This window comes from Musa acuminata, chromosome BXJ1-8, assembly GCF_036884655.1.
Source record: "Musa acuminata AAA Group cultivar baxijiao chromosome BXJ1-8, Cavendish_Baxijiao_AAA, whole genome shotgun sequence".
In the NCBI taxonomy this organism is placed as follows: domain Eukaryota; kingdom Viridiplantae; phylum Streptophyta; class Magnoliopsida; order Zingiberales; family Musaceae; genus Musa; species Musa acuminata.
The window spans coordinates 41,261,735-41,281,424 of NC_088334.1; the positions used below are offsets into that span (position 1 = coordinate 41,261,735).

Here is a 19,690-nt window from a genome sequence, read left to right on the forward strand (position 1 = left end):
TCCTCCTCCTCCACCGCTACCGCCCCGCCTTCTGCTTCTTCTCCTCCTCCCACGCCTCCGCCGGCAGAAGCCGCCATCCCCCCCGCGGCTTCGACTCCTCGGCCATCTACATCCGGAACCGGCTGGTGAACCACGCGGCGTCCGCGTACCTGCAGCCGGTGGCGATCGTGGCCGACCGCAACCAGAACTGCATCACCAGGATTTGGTGGCGCCTTCGGCAGCGGCCGCGGGGCTGGCACGCGTGCATGCGCGACCCCTTCGAGCAGTGCATCGGGTTCGTGGCGCGGTCGGTTAGCCATGCCCTCGCCTGCATCGTCGGCCACCTCGGTCGGGTTTGCGCATGGGGGAGGACCTCGCCGACCTGACGACGCTGCAAGTCCACGTACGCTCTCATGCATTAGAATTAACGTGCCAAAACTAATCCTCGTTCTCTACTTGTATGTTTGTGTTGGATGTAATAGTTGCGGTGTGGACTTTGTGATGGTTTAATTCTGTATGCTTCTGTAAATTATAAAGAAATACACATTAATATATGCATTACATATCAGCTTTTGATCGTTCATAGGTTTATTTAATTTAATCTTTTCTATAGAATGTTCAACATTATTGTAATGAAGGGGTTCATAGATAAACATGGTTTTTCCTTTGTGATAAAGGATTGATGAGACTGTTAGATTGGAAGTGATTGTGATGAAATAATTTTTTTCCTTAGTCATCAATACCTTTTCTTTTTTTTTTCTTTTTCTTCTTCTCTATCATCCCAACTCTATGAATTATCCAAACATATCATTTTTCAGAATATTTTTCAACAGGTTTTAGAAGAAAAGATAAGAATCCTGAAAGAATGAAGGGATGGATATGCAAATCTCCTAAGCAGTAGGACAACAAAAGAGAAGAAGGTATATATGCATCACATATGACATAAAACATGTTAACATGCTGAAATTATATCTTGCTATTGCAACCATTAATTATGTAGTATTCACCATGTTTCTCAAGTATTTTGCAGTACCAAAACATAAAAAGGGACTATAGAAAGAATTAGCAAAACTTTATGGCATGGTGAGTGCTCCACCATTCAACTAGCAAATGCTGAAACCAGCCACTGTAGCAGCAGTGCAAGGATAACCAAGTGAAGCAATACAAAGACAGAGTCATCAAAGGCTGCAATCCATTGTGTTTGTATAGTTCTTGCAGCGAAGCTGGAAAAACGCCTGGTCATCAACAGTTGATGTTACTCTTTTCGAAGCAAACAAGTTGCAGGAACGATCGAGAACTATCTAAAATTCATATACACAGACCTCTCTGGCACGCTTTGGTGCCATTTCATCTACTAGTTTTGGTCTGCATCAACCGATGATGAATCGTGCTTCTCTTTGTCATGATAAATGTGACTAGTCCACGATGGCATGCTCTTCCTTGAAATTTTCATCCCAAACATATCTTGATCGATCGCCATCATTTCAGATGGAAGCTCAGGAGGTGAATCGATCCATGGAGTTTGCTTTGCAGCAACCGTGATTTCCAGAGCAGAATCTATTGCCCATCTGCGTGCACAAAGAAGCAAAGTCAATGTAATATGACCTAAATTGAATAGCAAAGGATCATTCTGCCCTGCATAAGATAATATGATCAAGATGACGAGAAAAAGGTGATCTCCGGTGAGACGAATAAAATGAAACATATGTTTTGTGATTCACAGGGTTATAGACTTCTCATTCAATACCTTTATGGCATTTTTGATAAATTATCTTATTCTGTCAGCAGCGAAGTTGGATATCGCTGAATCCAAACCGATGCTCTTGCTCTTGTGGTGCAAGAAATAAAGACCTCACTAATGACATAACACCCTCAGAAGATCACTTTCACTCTCATGTTAATTATAATGTCCTAATATACTCTCTTGCTGCTAAAGACCTTTCATACATTACTTGCGACGACCATATGAATCAACAGCATTGTTATGAATCTATCTAATGATAGATTAATCTAGCAGAACTATCACAGAACAAAAATGTGGTTTAATCTGCTTGAGGTATGCAGTATGGAAGCAGAAATTTGTCGCCACAGAATCCCACCGACACATGAAGAATCCTGTTTCCTAGTACAGTCTGATCTCGTGAAGGCTGTAAAATGATCCTGTTGAAGCATTGGTCATGTCTTCCCCATGCCCGAACCATCCCACCCCATAATTCCTTTGGTTACTACAAGACTACTGATCTTGCAATAGATAGAAAAACAAAAGATGCTCCGACAAACTCATACAAAGATACAGAGAACAAATTCCTAAGCAACACAGTTTTATGTGCAAGCAGTAATCAGATTAGAAGCACCACAAACTAGTCCTAGTAGAAGTGCGTTAAGAATCAAAAATGTAGTTTCATCTTTCATGTGCCAAAACATTGCAGAGAGTCACAAACAAAGGTTCGATCTAGCAATGCAGAACTGTAAAAGTGTGGAAGGATAGTAATGATAACCATCAGAAGAAAGCTGAAGCTTCAGAGAACATGTTTGTATTAGTATCTGGCTTCTCATGGAGAGGATGATTAGAAGCAGAGGTTTCGTGAACTCACCCTGGTGGGAACTTGCTGTCGTAGCGAGCTTCGACGCGGAGCCACCAGAGCAGGGCCTTCTTCCCGCAATTCCCCAGAGGCTCGACGAAGGAGGCATCCTTCAGCAGAGCCAGCGGATTCTCGATCTCCTCCCCGTCCTCGCCCACCGCATCGAGATCCCGAACCCAATCGGGCTTCCCCTCAGCCTCCCTCCACAGCAACCTCGAGTTGAGCACGAACCCGGCCCACTCCATCTTCGCCGCCCGCATGGTCTTGCCCGCGCCGACGAACGCGGCGCCCGTGTGCGGCAGAGCATTGTAGGTGTGCCACCCGACCAGGTCGCCGGAGGAGTTGCAGGCCGGGCCTTGGATGGGCACAGGAGAGTTCCCCTCCTTGTCCTCCTCCTCGCTCAGCTCCGGGTCGCCGACCGCCTCGGTTCGCCCCGAGTGGGCTAGGATTCCGATAGAGACCGCGCCCATCCACTTCACCTTCTGCGCCTCGTCGAACAGGTCGACGCTATGCACGTTGCTGTCGTCCGCGAACACCACGATCCCGTCCATTCTCCTCTCCCCCACCACTCTGTTTCCAGGAAAACCAAATCAAGAACCAATATTTTGACAGAATTCCAGACCAAGATCCAATCTTTACTGTTGGATTTGGGATGACTTGAAGGGAGAATCGTTGGACCTGAGGGCGCGGAGGCGCATCCGGGCTTCGGTGAGGCGGCGGTCGGGCCAGTTGTCAGGTACGAGCTCGGGAAAGCGGATGTGGAGGTAAGGGAGTCCGGAGCGGGCGAGGAAGGCGGCTGTGTCGTTGGAGGGGACGCCGGTGGGGGCGGCCTCGACAACGAGCCAGGTGAGCGGGTAGGGAACGAGAAGAAGGGTGTGGAGGAGGCCGGTGAGGTGGAGCGCCTGGAAGGTGCGGACGTAGGTCGGGGTGACGACGATGAGCGGGCGGGGCGGCGTCCGCACGCCGTGCTGCAGCCGCTGCTCCCGCTGCACCCGCTCGATGATCCAGTGCGCCCGCACCACCTCCTCCGGGTCCGGGTGCGGCCACCGCCGGATGTGGATCCCGTGCCGGCCCACCACCACGCGGCTCCGCGTCTTGTTGGCCACCGCGAGGGACGCCTCCGCCAGAGGAGGAGGCGGGGGCGGGGTGGGGAGAGAGAGGGCCAACGTCTCGGTGCGGGTAGTGGTGGTCGTAGTGGTGGTGGTGGTGGTGGTCATGGTGGTGGTGGTGGTGTGGAGGATGGGGGCGGAGGTGAAGACAGTTGCTGTGGAGGAGGTCGTGAAGGTGGAAGGGGAGGAGAAGAGCAAGAAGAAGACAAGGCGGGAGCAGCGGAAGCCGAGGACGAGGCTGATGATGCAGCAGAGGCCGTGGAGGACGATCCAGAACAGGGCGGATGGCGAGCGGAGGATGCCGTCGGTCTGCGCTGCGCCGCCACCAGCATCCAGGGGCCGGTAACCGCCGCCGCTTCCGCGGCGGCTGATCTGATTCTGAAGCAAAGACATCTTCATATCCGTCGCCTCCTCCCCTCTCCTCCTCCTCCTCCTGGGTTCTGCGAGTTAGAAGAAGTACGTAGAGCAGCGGAGGCAAGGAAGGTTGAGGTGCAAATAATGATCCTTATAATAATATAGTTGGTAACTTGAGAGGTGTCGCATTAAATTACTCGATGAAATGGAGATGGGAAAAGAAAGGATGATGGGACAGTAATGGAGAGAAGATTTGGTGGAAGGCAGGAAGCCAAGAGGAGAGGTGGGGACTATGAGTCGCGAGGGTGGAGCCGTCTCGAAGAAGAGAGGAGCAGTGGAATGCTTTGGATTGAAGCGAGTAGGAGTAGGCGGGGGAAGAGAGCCATCATGGAGGCGTAGGTTGGGGGGCGAGAGAGTTGGTGGGGGCTTGCCGATGGTACAGCAACAGGTCAGGAGGCTTCCTTTGCTGTCGGGGACACGGTGAAATGGGATTTGGTGGCTGCGTCCGGATCGCTCAGATGGAGGTTGACTTTGACTTGCCTTAACGCGCCTTTTCATCTTTCACACATACCACCACCATGTGCCACGTGCCATTTTGTCTTCTAGTAGTGTTGAGCGAGGAGAGACGGACAATTACATAAGAGCTTGATCTTTATTTAAGAGGTTCATCACTAATAATACATCCAAAATTATTAGTTTTCAAATGCTATCTCATACAATTCTGATGCTTCTCCGGATGATCTTTTTCTTTCTTTCACGAGCATATATTATGATCGTATGAAGTCGAGCATCCTCCAAGCCTTGGGGTTTAGGGTTGAAGTGATTCAGTAAGATTTGCAATAAAAAACGAGGTACATTTAGTAACACTCCTTTAATGCTTAACTCAATAACTGAACTGATTATGAACCCAATATGATATTGAATCGATGTTTTGATCGATATATGATGTGATATGTCATATTCCATTATCAATAAATAAAACTTAAATATGGTCCGAAGAGATGTGATATTCGATATCTATGGAATGAGTAACAACACCCGAGTCAACTATTTATTTATTTGACTTAAATATCATCTCAGCAAAATTTTCTAGTTTGACTTGATCGAACAAGTCAAATTGCATGCACACTCGATTGTCAAATTTATTGGACTGCGAACAACTATAGAATTGAGAACATTCTATAATCTCTTCTAAATGAAGTTTAGGTGAAAACCTAGTGCATACACTTGACCACAGCAAAAAAATAAATGTTAGCTCACCTGTCTTGATCGACCCACCAACTATTCATGTGATACTTCTCTCGTACATCCACACCTATGGAGATTAAGGTACCCATCAATCAATTCTAGATGAGACTGACTTGAAATATAGATATCCTATTGAGTAATTAGATTTCCTAAAGATATATCATATCAACCATTATAATACATGAAATAAATGTTGGAGAGGTAAGCCGTCCTCGTCTCACAAAGAAATGAGGGTCGGTGGCTGTCCCGTCGACGTGCTCAATTATTCCAAGCCAACTTGTTGTCAAAAGCCACTGTGAAGTTGATTGCTTTTTGTTGTTACAAGCAATAATAGTTCCACACACAACATCAATGTTGATGCCATTTATAGAACCATATTTTCACTTAAAATAATTTTAAAAAATATATATGATCTGATTTCTAGGTCTTAGATCTGTTCCTTTTTTTAGCATTCCAAAATCATATTAATGCCTACAATCAATAACTGTCAAAAATCTGATTTCTGGATAACTATAATGGACACACATACCAAAGGAGATCTAATGTGAACCAAAAAGACAAATAAGACATACATGTGGATTCTTGCCATGAAGTTTCCTACAGACATTTGCTGCTGCTTGCTAACCATGTGGAAGTCAGATTAGTGGGCTCATAGATTTCAAACACCAGTGGATTAGGGTTTGAGTCCCGCAAAACATGTGTGATGATTCCCTGGAACTGTCTGGACTTCATTGTCTACTGATGCAACTATTTCACACCTTCCATCATCAATGGAATGGCATCCATCAAGATTCTGTAATCAGAACAATCCAATAAAAAATTGACATTCCCCAATAATTGGAAGTGATGTGGATTTAAATGGCCACATCAACGAAGATTGAAGCACAATCATGTGTCATGCTCTGTGCTTTGATGTGTTCAGCATCACTATGTCAATGAACTTGGACTGAGAACAAGCAAGGCATATGGGAATTGCACAGCTCTAAGCAGCACAAAACAAGACAGATTAAAAGTTGGTGTTCCATCAATGAACAGACTCTTCAATAGAACTGATTTGGAGAGTCTACGAAGAGGTTCTCACTTCTCCATAGCTTTCAGTGGCTGCTATGTCCTAACCACTTAAAAGAGTACACCTGAGATCAGGATAAAACTCAAAATCTAGAAATTTGCAGTGATGTGGAAGCAAAATGTCAAAGGTCAGCAGCAGGAACATTATCTACTACTCCTACAAAATGAAATAAATGCTGGACATAGAATCAGATGCCACAATCAAGAATTGAATTATTGAAAAGGGACTTCACATCAATTTTAATATAAAAAATTCTCCGGTGTAGCTCCCAAGAAATCATTTCCAGATGAAATATGATCAAACATATCATTCAACTACTTTGTAAGAAAAATAATGACTGATATTACCAGGCAAAATCAACAAGTCTGGACTTCCATAGTAGCTTCACGGCAGGGCCTTTAATGGCGTTTTGCTTCGATGAAAGTGAACCATAAAAAAACTGCACTCTTGGTGAAAGTGATTTAAGCTCCTGTATTTGGTTCATCAAATTAGATTGAAACTTGAAAATGAAATAATAAAAGACCCACAATTCGAAGAAAGTTTTGCATTCATTTACGGAAGAAAAAGAAAAGAAAATTAGCTATTTGGTTTGAGGAACTTCACTTTGTTGTCTTTGGCATATTATCAAACAAACATACGCTTCAGGCCAAAATCAAGTTTCAAGGAACTTGGGCTTCAAGAACTATTAATAGACATGTGGTGACTAGAAATTTCACTGACCGACTAGATATCAAATTGTAAAGAAAACTATAACCATGTTATACTGCACACAAATTACTTAAAAGGCTACCAAATGAGTCTGATGTATAAATCTAATATCTTTGAACATCCAGAATTAGGATCAGAACTGGAGCATATTTAGATCTATAACAGTTTTCTGTGTTCCTACTTCAGTAGGATTTCATATTGCTGTTTTCATGAAATTCCTAATTGTCCAAAGCAGGTCGCTCTTCCAATAAACATCATCTAGGAAACTTAAAACAACACTATGTCAACTTCTATAGAAGGTTTCAGCTATGGAACTAACAAGGAAGAGGAAATGCATGCACATTGTTCTACCATTCAAGAATTTAAAAGAATCTAAAGAAATGTTCATATGAGTATCGTGGTGTCATCTGTATGATCTGTGGATATAATAAATACTGTTCCAGATTGTAAAGTCTTTCTTTTCCTTCATGAATCAGAAATGTTCTAACCAGATTCCTTTCTGGTTCTTCCAGCGATAGCTTACCCTGTCCTTGGTTCTCTCTTTTTCTCAGCTGGACCGTTGAAGAAAGCACAGCCAGCCAGCAGAAATTATAAATTTCATCTTAATTGTGTTCCCTATTGGTCAAAAATCAAAACTCTGCCAAATGCTACTTATTCAAGGAAATCAAAATTATTTGAGATAGCAGGTATTGAGCTCTATCAACAGATAAGTAAGCTCATTAACGTTTATAAGTGCATAGGTATGTCTTTGTATTGTTTATTTGACTTCTTAATTCAGACCTTTAATTTGTACATGTCCAAGTACCCAAAAAATCATTTCATACTTGGAAAAAAAAATTAAAACTGACTTGATCATGCAGGTACATGACACCTCCAGACAACAACATGAAGAAGAAATATTAAACATGTCATAACAATCTGCACTGATTACAACTCCGAGAAATATATTGATTATTAGGTAATGGATGTCGACCCTGGTATCACAAGTTAAGCTGGTAAACAAACAAAAGAAATTCAAAATATGTGCAGTTCAACACTCACAAAAAGGTATGTGCCACTTCTACACATCACCCTCTTCTAGCAAAGATTCTAAGCAAGTAGAAAGGTAACAACCTATGTACAAAGGATCATTCTGTCCTTTCCGAAAGACATATTATTGAAATTCTTCCACCAGAAGTGATCATCTACAAGAGAATGAAAAAGATGTTTGCAAAAATGTATAGAAATGATAAAAGAAGTGTGACAAGTACACTTACTTAGCAAAGAAAGGAAAACATGTCGATGATCTTGATGAGAGAAGTTAGTGATGTTGGGATGGATGGGTTGGACTTGGTTGTATATGCCTACTCCTCAACTCATCGATTTCAATATCTCGATGACATCATGAGCAGCATGTTCTTCGATATTAGGAGCATGTTGATGACGACGACCAGCCACGGTAACCTTTGCTCTGATACCAATTTGTCTCTCCATCCCATCATCAGTTAGCCAGCATAAATGCTGAAGAGAATTGTCACTCCTACTTGACTATTTTCTGCCAACAGATGATAAGAAGCTCCTCATGCTCGAGGTTAGAGAGTGGATCCATCGTTGCTGCTTGAGGGAAGATCTAACGTCACAATGTGTTCGGTGAGAGACGCAAGCTCTTCGATCCCACTTTCCTGCATCCCACCCTCGCTCATGCTCACATCCGGTTCCTGCAGCGTGACTGCATCCAGGCTGACAGCAAATGACCCTCCCCTGGCGGCCATTAACCACTCCACACCTTCCCAGGTCACTCGCGGGCACCTCTTCATCCTAACATTTATCAAGCTGGGGCAACCTCGGGCGAGAGCCTCCAGCCCACGGTCAGAGACAGGGCACCCTTTGATGCACAACTTCTTCAGAGCCGTGCACTTGGTGGCAATGTGCGCGATCTCAGCGTCGCCAATTGTCTTACAGCCGCACAGCGCCAAGCGCTCGAGACTGCGGCAGCTGCTCACAATGTGCTCGATTATTAGAGCCGTTGGGTTGATCCCGACCAGAACAAGCTCCTGCAACTGGGGGCAACCCCTGGCGATCGCCATGAGGCCGTAGTCGCCGATCCGGTTCGTTCTCCACCCATCGATGCGGATCTTGCGGAGCATGCAGCAGTTATCGGCGATGGCGGCGACCCCGGCGTCGGTGCATTCGGGGGTCTTGACGAGGTGGAGCGCCTCCAAGGCCAGGCAGGAGGTGAGGGCGACAAGGCCGCGGTCGGCGACCTGGAGCTTCTCGAGGTGGACCTCAGCGAGTTTGGGAACCCGTCCGGCGATCTTCTGAAGGACTGGATCCCATTCGCCGGAGCAGCGTATGATCTTGAGGGTTCTGAGGCTAGGGGAGCCGGCGATTACCGAGGTGAAGCACTGGGCGTTGTATAGATCCTTGAGGCAGAGGGAGCGGAGGGCAGAGGAGGCCGGGAAACAGACGGCCTGGGGGACCGCGTCGGCGAGACCTCGCAGGCGCTTGAAGGAGAGGTCCTCGAGGAAGGGGCAGCCTCGGAGGACGGCGTCGATACCGGCAGGGCCGAAGGAGCAGGAAGAGCAAGCGAAGCGGCGGAGGGCGGGGCAGTGAGAGGCGAGGGCGGACATGCCGAGGTCGGTGACGCGGTGGCAGGCCCGGAGCTTGAGGTGGGCAAGGGCGGGACATCGGCGGGCGATGAGGTCGAGGGCGTCATCGCCGATGCTGTCGGAGAAGCGATCGCAGCGGAGGGAGAGGCTGGAGACGGCGTCGAAGCGGGCTAAGAGGGCGGGGGCGGCCTCAAGAAGGGGGGCACGGGCGTCGAGGACGAGGCGGCAGCGGCTTCGGGCCTCGACGGCGAGCCAGCGGCGGCAGACGAGGGCGCAGCGGTTGCGGTCGCGGGGGCCGAGGGAGCCGACCACGAGGGCCAGGCAGTCGTCGGGAAGGTCCAGCGTGTGGTCTCGTTGCGGACGGGAGGTTGGCATGGCGCAGAGTCTGAAAGAGAGATCGGAGGAGCTTAATGTGGATACTTAAAAAGGAGCCCCCTATAAAATGGAAGGATATATGCGCTAATATCAACATTTGAATGAATGGATAGAGAAGGAATGTGCAAACTACTACTCATCTTTAATAGGGGATATGTATATATAGATTTCCCAAAAATAAATAAGAATCGGTATGACCGACCGAGTCTTGTGGCGGAAATCACATCAGAACTCCGATAGATACAGAGTCAGTACGAGACCGTTCGACTCTGAAATCACTGTTTGAGATATAATGTAACTGAAATCCAAATTAGGAGTTTATTTTTAGGATTAATTGATTTGATTAAGATGATCACTTATAGTCTGATGTTAAGGTAAATCATTATTTGATAATCTGTCACTTAATAATAATTAGGTAACTCAGCATAATAGTTCTCTACATTAATCATTATCTCAATTCAATAATTGGATAATCATTTCGGTGCCTAATCTTTTTTTTTTCTTTTAATCCTGTACTAATTTTAAGTATCGAAGAAATTTTATTAGGTATGTTTACGATATAATTTTACTTATCTTCCCGATTTTATATGAGCATCTTTATCGTACACCCCCAAAATAATATTAAAAAGGTATGAATCTATCTTAAATCATAAAAATTATGATTCATTCATAATTCAAACTCAGAATTCAAGATAATATTTAAGGACACTAAGAGCATTAAATTCTCAGTCACATCTATAAAACCTGTGTAGTTTTTTAATCATTCAAAATGTCACTCCTAACTTTAAAAAATCTAAAACTAACTCAAAAATTATTAATAATCACATATAAACCCACAAGAGTAAAAATTTATATAATCACAAAATCAATCATTTATCGTAAATTCATAACAATATAAAACTTCAAAACTTAATATTCTAAACTATATAAGAAGAACACACATCAATTCAAATTTGTTTAAAAATACACTATAAGCAAAGTATACTTTTATAATAATATATGTTAAATCATCAAAGACTTCAAAAAAAAAAACTTCTTACAGTCTACTATCTCAACCCAATCCCTAACATCACAATAAATAACAAGCTAATTTTAAAATTTTATATAGTAATAGGGTGAGTAATAAAACTAAACAAGTGACTAAAATATCTATAACAAAAAAGATGATAAATCATATGAACTTAAAATCAAAGTGTAAGACATGGATATAAGAATCATATATGTCATTTTATTAGATATAAGAATTATAGATGTCATTTTACTAGATAGAAAGGATCATAGATGTCATCTTGTTACGTAAAAAGCAACATATAAACTACTCAATATATTGATACAAATTATTAGCTCGAGTTATATTTGACATTTCTATTGATTTGTTCGTAACAATAAAGTAAAGCGTATTTATGAGTATATCCATGGAGTATTGAGAAGCATAAAGAATACTTATGAGCATATCAATAAAGTAAAGAGCATTAAGTAAAATATATTTATAAGCATATCAAGAACAAATCTGAAACATAAGTTTAAATGTCACATTTCATTCATTTTATTCCTATCCAAAGAGTACATAGAAACATATATGAAGTGAGATCATAACACATCATGATCTATCTTTTTTTAGATAATCATTAATATTCGTCTCCATCATCTAGAAACTCTATCTATTCATGGATGACTTAGGTAACACTCAATTGATAGAAGAATTTTTCTTAAAATCAAGTTCAAAAAGTAAAAATAAGAATAGATAAATTTAGAAATAAATTTATTTTGATAGAATATGTGATATTTAGATATTTAGAAATCAAGTTCAATGGAGGCATATTGTATGAGATATTTAGATAATAAATTATACTCTAATTTACTCAAACAAGATAGTATTTGAACGATATATGAGCTTATTTTCAAATAAAGTATGTTTTTTACAAATTGAAACTAACTATAGAGATTACAAATAATTTTATGTAAAAATATTAGAGAAATATTTTCTTTATTTTACAGAATCCAAATGATTAAAAGAAATAAATATTTGAGTAGGCAATTGTATTTTAAATCATTCAAGTAAGATATTAAAAAAAGATATAAGAGTCTTACTTTCTAAAAAAATAAGTTTATCCTAAATCAAAATTTTATAATTAAAATATTATAGTTAAAACAAGATAGATAGGGTAGAATTTTTAAAAATCTAGATTAGCAAATTTATAACTCAAATAGGGTTCATGCCATTAGAAAAAAGAAAACCCTACAAATTGCTCATAAATAAAAGGAAATCAAGAATAAAAATCTCTATATAATGGGTTAGAACACTTATCTTAGAAAAATTTAATCCCAAAGGTGATTAATTGGTCCAAAATCTTAAGCCAAAACAACAATCTCCTTCCTCTCCTTCAATTCCTCTTTCCTTCTCATCTCTAGTCCAAGATGAGTTACAATAAAGTTCTCATTTGATAAGTTTTCTTTACTTTTTTCTCTAATTAATTAGGTTTAATTAATACAAAAATGACAAACTGACAAACATACCTAAGGAATCACATGTCATTAATAGAGCAAATAAAAGTAGCATAATCTTTAGGTTATCTAATGACATATGTCCCTTTTTTCCATATTTGGTTTTCTTGAAGAATAAAGTGGAAATGAAATTGAAACCTGATTTTTAGATTTTAAAGGATGAGTTTTAGTACTTATAGATTTGTGAAAAGGATTTATATTAAATTAAAAAAAAAGGAGAAAAGATGAAGGACATGTATCACTAACTAGTTTAAGGATTGTACCACTTGTTCTATTCATGACATATATGTTTTCTTGATATATGCTTATCGTTTTATCATCTTTGTGTTAGCTAAATCAAAACAATTAGAAGAGAAAACCGGAGAAAACTAATCAAATAAGAACCTTGCTACAACTCAACTTGAACTAGAACAGAGAAGGAAGAGGTATTGTTTTGACTTAAGGTTCTGGATCAATTCATTATTCTTGAGATTAGATTTTTTAAAGACAAGTGTTACAACCTATCCTATAGAGATTTTTATCCTTGATAAAAACAGGTGATAAATGATTGATTTTATGATTTTATAAATTTTTAGGTGATGATTAATGATTTTTGGGTTGAGCTTGGATTTTATAAAGTTATAGAGTGATATTTTGAATGATTAAAAACAGTAAAGATTTTATAGATATGTATGAGAATTGAATGTTCTTAGGATAAACCTAAGTGAACTCCCATATGATTTGATGTCTCTTCACATAGGACTATTCAAAACTGACGTAATCAATAGCATCACGTAAAATATTGATGATGTCATCGGCCGTCGACAATATTTCCAACTCATGTCTTATTTTTCACATGCCAATAATATGATAATCTCATCAACATACCATCCAAGTTGAAAAATAGATTAACGGAGATAAATAAAAGGTAGACATACGTACATAAAGAAAAAAAAATCATCAAACCACTACTATCCTTTTACTCGTGAAAGAAAGAAGCACTCACAATAAAATTTGACGTGTTGTGCCCTTCGTATAAATCGGACGAAACAGGAAACACGATTACCACCAATTCAAGCGACGGAGGGTACTTCACCTTGACGAAGATATGCCTTGTTTCCATGTTCCTCGTCTTGGACGAGACAAGATATCTCCTAGTCAGGTTTAAGTGATGCAACACAAGCGTTTAATGGATCCTAATATGGGGCAAAATTTGAGGATAATCTAATCTATCATTCCTGCTCTTGACGATTCTCCATCACTTTCACATGCATGTTTCAAGAAGCCAAATATTATACGATAGAATCATTAATATTTAAAACCTTAAAGTACGTCTCTTGATCGTATCAACTAAGACTAGCCTCAATGATCAATAATTGTACTGTTGGGAGGAGGATTCTTCTGTACTTGTCCTTGTCATCGGATGGGTGGGCGGCTGACAACCGCCGGGCCAAGGGGATGGGCATTAGGGCATCACGGGAAGCTTATACGAGATCCATACGATGAGCAACTGACGGCTAAGATGGAGGCATTGGCCCGGACACCGATATATCAGATAAAAACACCCAGAAAAGGAAGAATCTCGTGGCTGATACTCTGTCGGCTGGAGAATCTAGACTTGCCTGCACACAAGATTTTACCTTAGGTAAGAAAGGGAACGACTAGATTCCCCCACCCCCGATCCGTGGAAGGCGCTCTCTCTCTCTCTTTCCCCCCACAACTTGGGGAGCTTCTTCCCACCTCTCTAAACTCCAGCTATGGAAGCCCTTCACGTCCGCCCCGCCCTCTATAAATAGCCCGCCCTTGCAGCCTCGATGGCGCCATCGTAGAAGAACCAGGAGAGGTAGAGGAGATGGGGAGCTGGGCAATCGCCGTCCATGGAGGTGCTGGCGTCGACCCCTGCCTGCCCGCGGTACGGCAGGAGGAGGCTCGAAGGGTGCTGTCGCGGTGCCTCAACTTGGGCGCCGGCGCCCTGCAGGCCGGCCTTACCGCCGTGGACGTGGTGGAGATGGTGGTCCGGGAGCTGGAGACCGACCCAGTGTTCAACTCCGGCCGTGGGTCCGCGCTGACCCGGCGGGGCACGGTGGAGATGGAGGCCAGCATCATGGACGGCCGCGGCCGCCGCTGCGGCGCCGTCTCCGGCCTCTCCACCGTCAAGAACCCCGTCTCCCTCGCCCGCCTCGTCATGGACCGCTCCCCCCACTCCTACCTCGCCTTCGACGGCGCCGAGGACTTCGCCCGTGAACAGGTCCTCCATCTCTCTACCACCCTTTTCATGCTGACAACACGATCTCGACTGTTGGATTCCAATCAAACGGCCGACATCAATCTCTCTGTGTAGCGTAACTCGATCTTGACCGTCCGATTTCAATCACAAACATAACCACATCGGTACAGAATCATTCAGCGTATATTGCTGAGATGGAATCTGCACGATGAGCGGTGTCGCTCAACCGTGACAGATACGGAGGCGCACGAGTCCAAATCACGAGGACGGGGCATGCAAACCTGCACCACTCGATGCCTGTGCGACCCAACCGAACGCCTTTGTCCGCGTTCGGCACACCCCGAAATGGACCCGGGATTCCATGCGCCTCTTGGCACGCGCCAGAGATTCCATTGGAATCTTGACGTGGTGAAGAAAACACTGGCCTGAAACTCGTGGTTGTCGGCTTGTTGAATCTGATCTGCTACTTTTGCAGGGTGTTGAAATGGTGGATAACAGCTACTTTATCACCGAGGAGAATGTGAGCATGTTGAAGCTGGCGAAGGAGGCCAACAGTATCATGGTATTTGTTACATGCGCACGATCACATCTCAGAAGCGAACACCGTGCTAATTGATGTGCTCTACGTGGAACAGTTCGATTACAGAGTGCCGATCCCCGGCGTGGATAGTTGCAGCGCCATCGCGGGACTGATGGGGGCGAAGGCGGAGGGCGGTCTGCAGATGAACGGCCTGCCGATCAACATGTACGCGCCGGAGACGGTGGGCTGCGTGGTGGTGGACAACAACGGGTGGTGCGCCGCCGCGACGTCCACCGGCGGGCTGATGAACAAGATGAGCGGCCGCATCGGGGACTCGCCCCTGATCGGCTCCGGCACCTACGCCTGCGACGTCTGCGCCGTGTCGTGCACCGGCGAGGGCGAGGCCATCATCCGCAGCACTCTGGCGAGGGACGTGGCGGCGCTGATGGAGTACAAGGGGCTGAGCCTACAGGAGGCGGTGGACTACGCCATCAAGGAGAGGCTGGACGAGGGCAAGGCCGGGCTCATCGCCGTGTCGAGAAATGGGGAGGTGGCGTATGGATTCAACACGGTTGGCATGTTTAGAGGATCTGCAACACAGGATGGGTTCATGGAGGTGGGCATATGGTAGCCGCCCGCCTCTCTGTTTCTATCTCTTCCCCAATGTCCCTGGAGAAATGCTAATTGATCTGCGTCTGTGCTGCTTGGGGGCATGATGATAACTAGACAATAAAGGTTCTTCTCCATGGTTGCGTATGTCCTATGGTGACAGTTTGTTGGATGGATTCATATTCCGGATGCAAAACAATCAACAACCACTACCTAAAAAGCCGGAGAAAATGAGTGCACAAGTGTGGAACTCATGGCAATCGTACGATGATGATTGTCCCACGTACCAACCCAGCACACTTTCTATATAAAATTGGAGGAAGACGAAGCGTTCACGTTTGTTCATCACTCTGTACATTGGTACGTGCAGAATCCAACCTGTGCCAATAACCAAACCGAGTTACATGAACAAACAGCCTGACTTAATATTGAAAAAATCCTAATCGGGAAGAAATGCCAAACATATGGAACTGACAGACAATGAAACGGTGGTAACATCATCATTAATTTTTTTACATTATCTGATCCTCAAATCAAATCATATCTAATCAATTAACATTATTAATATAGGATATTATTTTTTATTAATATTATTATAAAAAATATAATTAATGTCCCGATCAATTTGACGTGATGTAGACTCGTGTGTATAGATTTATTTTAATTGTTTTCAAGAATAAAACGTGGAACTACTAATATGTCACATGCATAAAAATTGAGATATTTCTATACTTAATCCTTATTTTTTATTATTTTAAAGATGAATTTTTATATATAAGTCATAAAAGAACTTATTTTTTAAGTGGTCAAAAAGTAATCCTTATTTTTTATTATTTTGAAGATGAATTTTTATATATAGTCATAGGGACAAAATATTCCATGAAATATTTTATCAGGACGCAATAAGAGGAGGATAACTTACAACCGCTTACCTCGCATCATTATCCATATGGGCAAATAAGTGAAGAGATGGCCTTTGTCTTCTTTTTATAGCTTGGACATCATATTAAAATCACATGTTAGATGATGATTGATTGACGATGTCCTTCCGATCATTTATCCCCTCCTCCGAAGGTATGTTTCGAGGGCTTTTGCAAGAGGGATTCAAAGTGTGACATCTAGTTTATCTGACACATTAAACTTATGCATCTTCAATTAATTCTTTGACTTTATGCATTACGCACCCAACCTACGCCTTGAATCGATGACCTCTGTCCCTCGGCAAGAGGTCGTTCCTCCTCAATGTGAACCTAACTCTCCTTCGGGTGTGAAAGTGAACAATAATGGGGCTCGGTTTCCTGACTTCCATAGCTCCTGGTCATCATTGTCTTGGTCATCTCCTTAAACCTCCAACCTTGTGGAAGAGGTAGCTATACTCCATGGAGTCGAACATTTCCCTCTTGAAGCTCCACATAATCTCATCGTCAAGGCCATGGTTGCTGATGGCAAAGATAGCTTTGACCACCTCTAGAGAGCAGCAAGGTGCGATAACAATAAGAGCCATAATATCATGCATCGAAGAGGGGTCAGTTTTCCAACCTCCATGCCGGTAACGAGGGGGGAGGTATTGAATCCCGAATTTTGGTGATAAAACTGATTAATGAGTTTAGTGGACTAATATAATTTTTAGATAAGTGATGTATAAAATACTTTGATCATGGACTCAAAGTAAGAGAATCAAACATTGTGCCAGGAACATTATCACATTAAAAAATTAGACGTCAAATTAGAGAATTGGTTGATATACCAGAGATCATACTTCATGTTATAGGTTCGAGCATTGTGCCAAAAGGATCAGATATTATGTTAGAAAATTGAATGTTATGAGAAAGTTGACATGAGGTAGAATGGACCAAAGGAAATGGCGATGTATTAGAAGTTCAAATGAAGTTTTGAAAGATCGAACGACATTCCAAAAGAGCATACAACATGCCAAAAGTTTTATAAATATGCTGGATGTGCGATTGATTTGTCAATGTCTTAATTAAGATTATTTTAGCTTAATTTATGTTAGTATTAGGCTAAAAGAAGTCCACTTGTCAAGAAAGTTATTGGGCTTGAAGTCAATTTGAATTGGATATATTAGAAGGCCAAATCAATAGCCTAAACTAGGCCTGGGTGGTGGTATTATTAGGCTCATATGATAGTATTGCCTAAGTCAATCAACAAGCACTATTTGTACTTTGTTAGCTTTTTTTTTTGTCAATGGTACCACCTAAGGCGACGATAGTATTACTTAGAATTTAAATTTTGTGAGAATAGTATCACTAGAGTTTAGATTTATAATATCAAAAGTTACGATGGTAGCCTAGTAGTGTCAATGGTAGAATTGCCTGTATCATAAAATTTTAGGGATTTAAATTTTTGACTCTATTTTTTGAGCCTTTTGGGGTTTATAATTACCTCACATAGACTTGATTGATGGAATATCTATTCCTGAGCTAATAAAGTATTGTAAGCTCTTATTTTGAGTATAATTTAAGTCTCCTCTTATTGAGTTTAGTTATAATTCTAAATTATAAGAGCTGAGAGTTTTTATTATTGAATCTTAGATTTTGATGATGAAACTAATTAATAAAGTTATAATCTAATATGCATTTAAGTGATGCAGGACTAGCTTCGATCAAGGAAAGGTAAATTGATTAAAGCAAGAAGAATTAATTGTTGGGCCGGAATGGACAATGTAAGAAGATTGGTCGATGTACCGATAGAAGGCTTCGTGCTATGAGTTCGGGCATCGGATATTGCATTAAGAATATCGGATGTTGTGGGAGGTTAACATGCCAATTGGATAATATGTCGATTGGACAATATGCCGAAGGAGAGGGCAATGAGCCGAAGGGTCGGACAAAGCGTCGGATGAATCAATTACATACCGGACAAACATATGATTTATGTTTTGTAATAATTTGTCTAGATCGAAGTAGTTTAGGTTGTAATTAAGTTGGTTTTGAATGTAATTAGGCCAACTCAATTATGGGCCAATTGGGCCTAAATTATAACTAATTTGGGCTCGTTAGGAAGCCTATTCAGTGACCCAAAAGTTGGGTTAGGTGGTGACACCACTGGTCCAAGCAATGGAACCGCTAGAGCCTTGGTCTCCAAGATGTAATCTCCGAGACTATATCAGGTAGTGGTACTACTACTATCACCCAATGTCAATGCTACAAGTGGTGGTACAACTAATACCCTGAAATCTTAGAGATTTAAATTTTGACTCTAATTTTTGAAGTCATTTGGGGTCTATAAATATCCCACAAATTCCTGTTTAAGAAGAGCATGAATGTGAGAACAAAACTCTGTGATTCTAAAGTTGTAAACCCTTGTAAAGTGTATATTCCCTCCTAAAGTTTAGAGACTATTCTAAGGGAAAGTGTGAGGTAAAATTTGTAAAAGGGGGTGTAAAGGTTCTCTCCTAAGCCTGTTAAAAGGAGAAAAGAGTTATAAAAGAGTAGTTGATCTTCGCTCATTAAAAGAAAACCGTTAGTGGATGTCGATGGCTTCAACGGAGGAGGAATCGAGAATAGACATAGGTCACGACGATCGAACCATTATAAATCTGATTTGCATTTACTTTATATTTTTCATTTACATTGTAAATTGATTTCTTACTCTTACTACACTTACGAATGCGCTTTCAAGCTAAACTCTTTGTCGATATTGATTTGCATAGAATAAGAATTTTCAAACTGATGTTTCATATGAAAGTACTGATTCACCCCCCATCTTAGTATCGATTTCGGTCCTAATAATTGGTATCATAGTCACATTTCTCTCTGTTGGTTTAACACCCAAGAGAGATGGCTTTTTCTAATAATCTAGAGGGTCACTTTATCGT

The 19,690-nt window shown here is 42.0% G+C and overlaps 3 protein-coding genes across 5 annotated transcripts; 1 reads left to right on the top strand and 2 right to left on the bottom strand.

The window, feature by feature from the left end:
- Positions 1–1,151: 1,151 nt before the first annotated feature.
- On the bottom strand, positions 1,152–4,167 carry LOC135587854 (probable beta-1,4-xylosyltransferase IRX14). 2 transcript variants are annotated; one of them, XM_065079669.1, is made up of 4 exons: positions 3,240–4,167; positions 2,574–3,131; positions 1,302–1,547; positions 1,152–1,214 (listed from the first exon to the last, which is right to left on the bottom strand). In XM_065079669.1, exons 1-3 carry the CDS (start codon positions 4,067–4,069, stop codon positions 1,334–1,336), a joined length of 1,602 nt encoding a protein of 533 aa, XP_064935741.1. In that variant the 5' UTR covers positions 4,070–4,167; the 3' UTR covers positions 1,152–1,214; positions 1,302–1,333. The 2 variants fall into 2 exon arrangements, with proteins under 2 accessions (XP_064935741.1, XP_064935740.1); XM_065079668.1 differs by having other exon boundaries at positions 1,152–1,547; positions 3,240–4,166.
- Positions 4,168–6,517: 2,350 nt separating this feature from the next.
- On the bottom strand, positions 6,518–10,113 carry LOC135587855 (F-box protein At1g47056-like). 2 transcript variants are annotated; one of them, XM_065079670.1, is made up of 2 exons: positions 8,306–10,113; positions 6,518–6,810 (listed from the first exon to the last, which is right to left on the bottom strand). In XM_065079670.1, the coding sequence occupies exon 1, from the start codon at positions 10,010–10,012 to the stop codon at positions 8,621–8,623; it is 1,392 nt and encodes a 463-aa protein (XP_064935742.1). In that variant the 5' UTR covers positions 10,013–10,113; the 3' UTR covers positions 6,518–6,810; positions 8,306–8,620. The 2 variants fall into 2 exon arrangements, with proteins under 2 accessions (XP_064935742.1, XP_064935743.1); XM_065079671.1 differs by having other exon boundaries at positions 8,163–10,113.
- A 4,073-nt stretch (positions 10,114–14,186) lies between these two features.
- Positions 14,187–15,999, top strand: LOC135587856 (probable isoaspartyl peptidase/L-asparaginase 2). The gene is made up of 3 exons (XM_065079672.1): positions 14,187–14,744; positions 15,199–15,285; positions 15,359–15,999. The coding sequence occupies exons 1-3, from the start codon at positions 14,349–14,351 to the stop codon at positions 15,872–15,874; spliced, it is 999 nt and encodes a 332-aa protein (XP_064935744.1). The 5' UTR covers positions 14,187–14,348; the 3' UTR covers positions 15,875–15,999.
- The last annotated feature ends 3,691 nt before the right edge of the window (positions 16,000–19,690 follow it).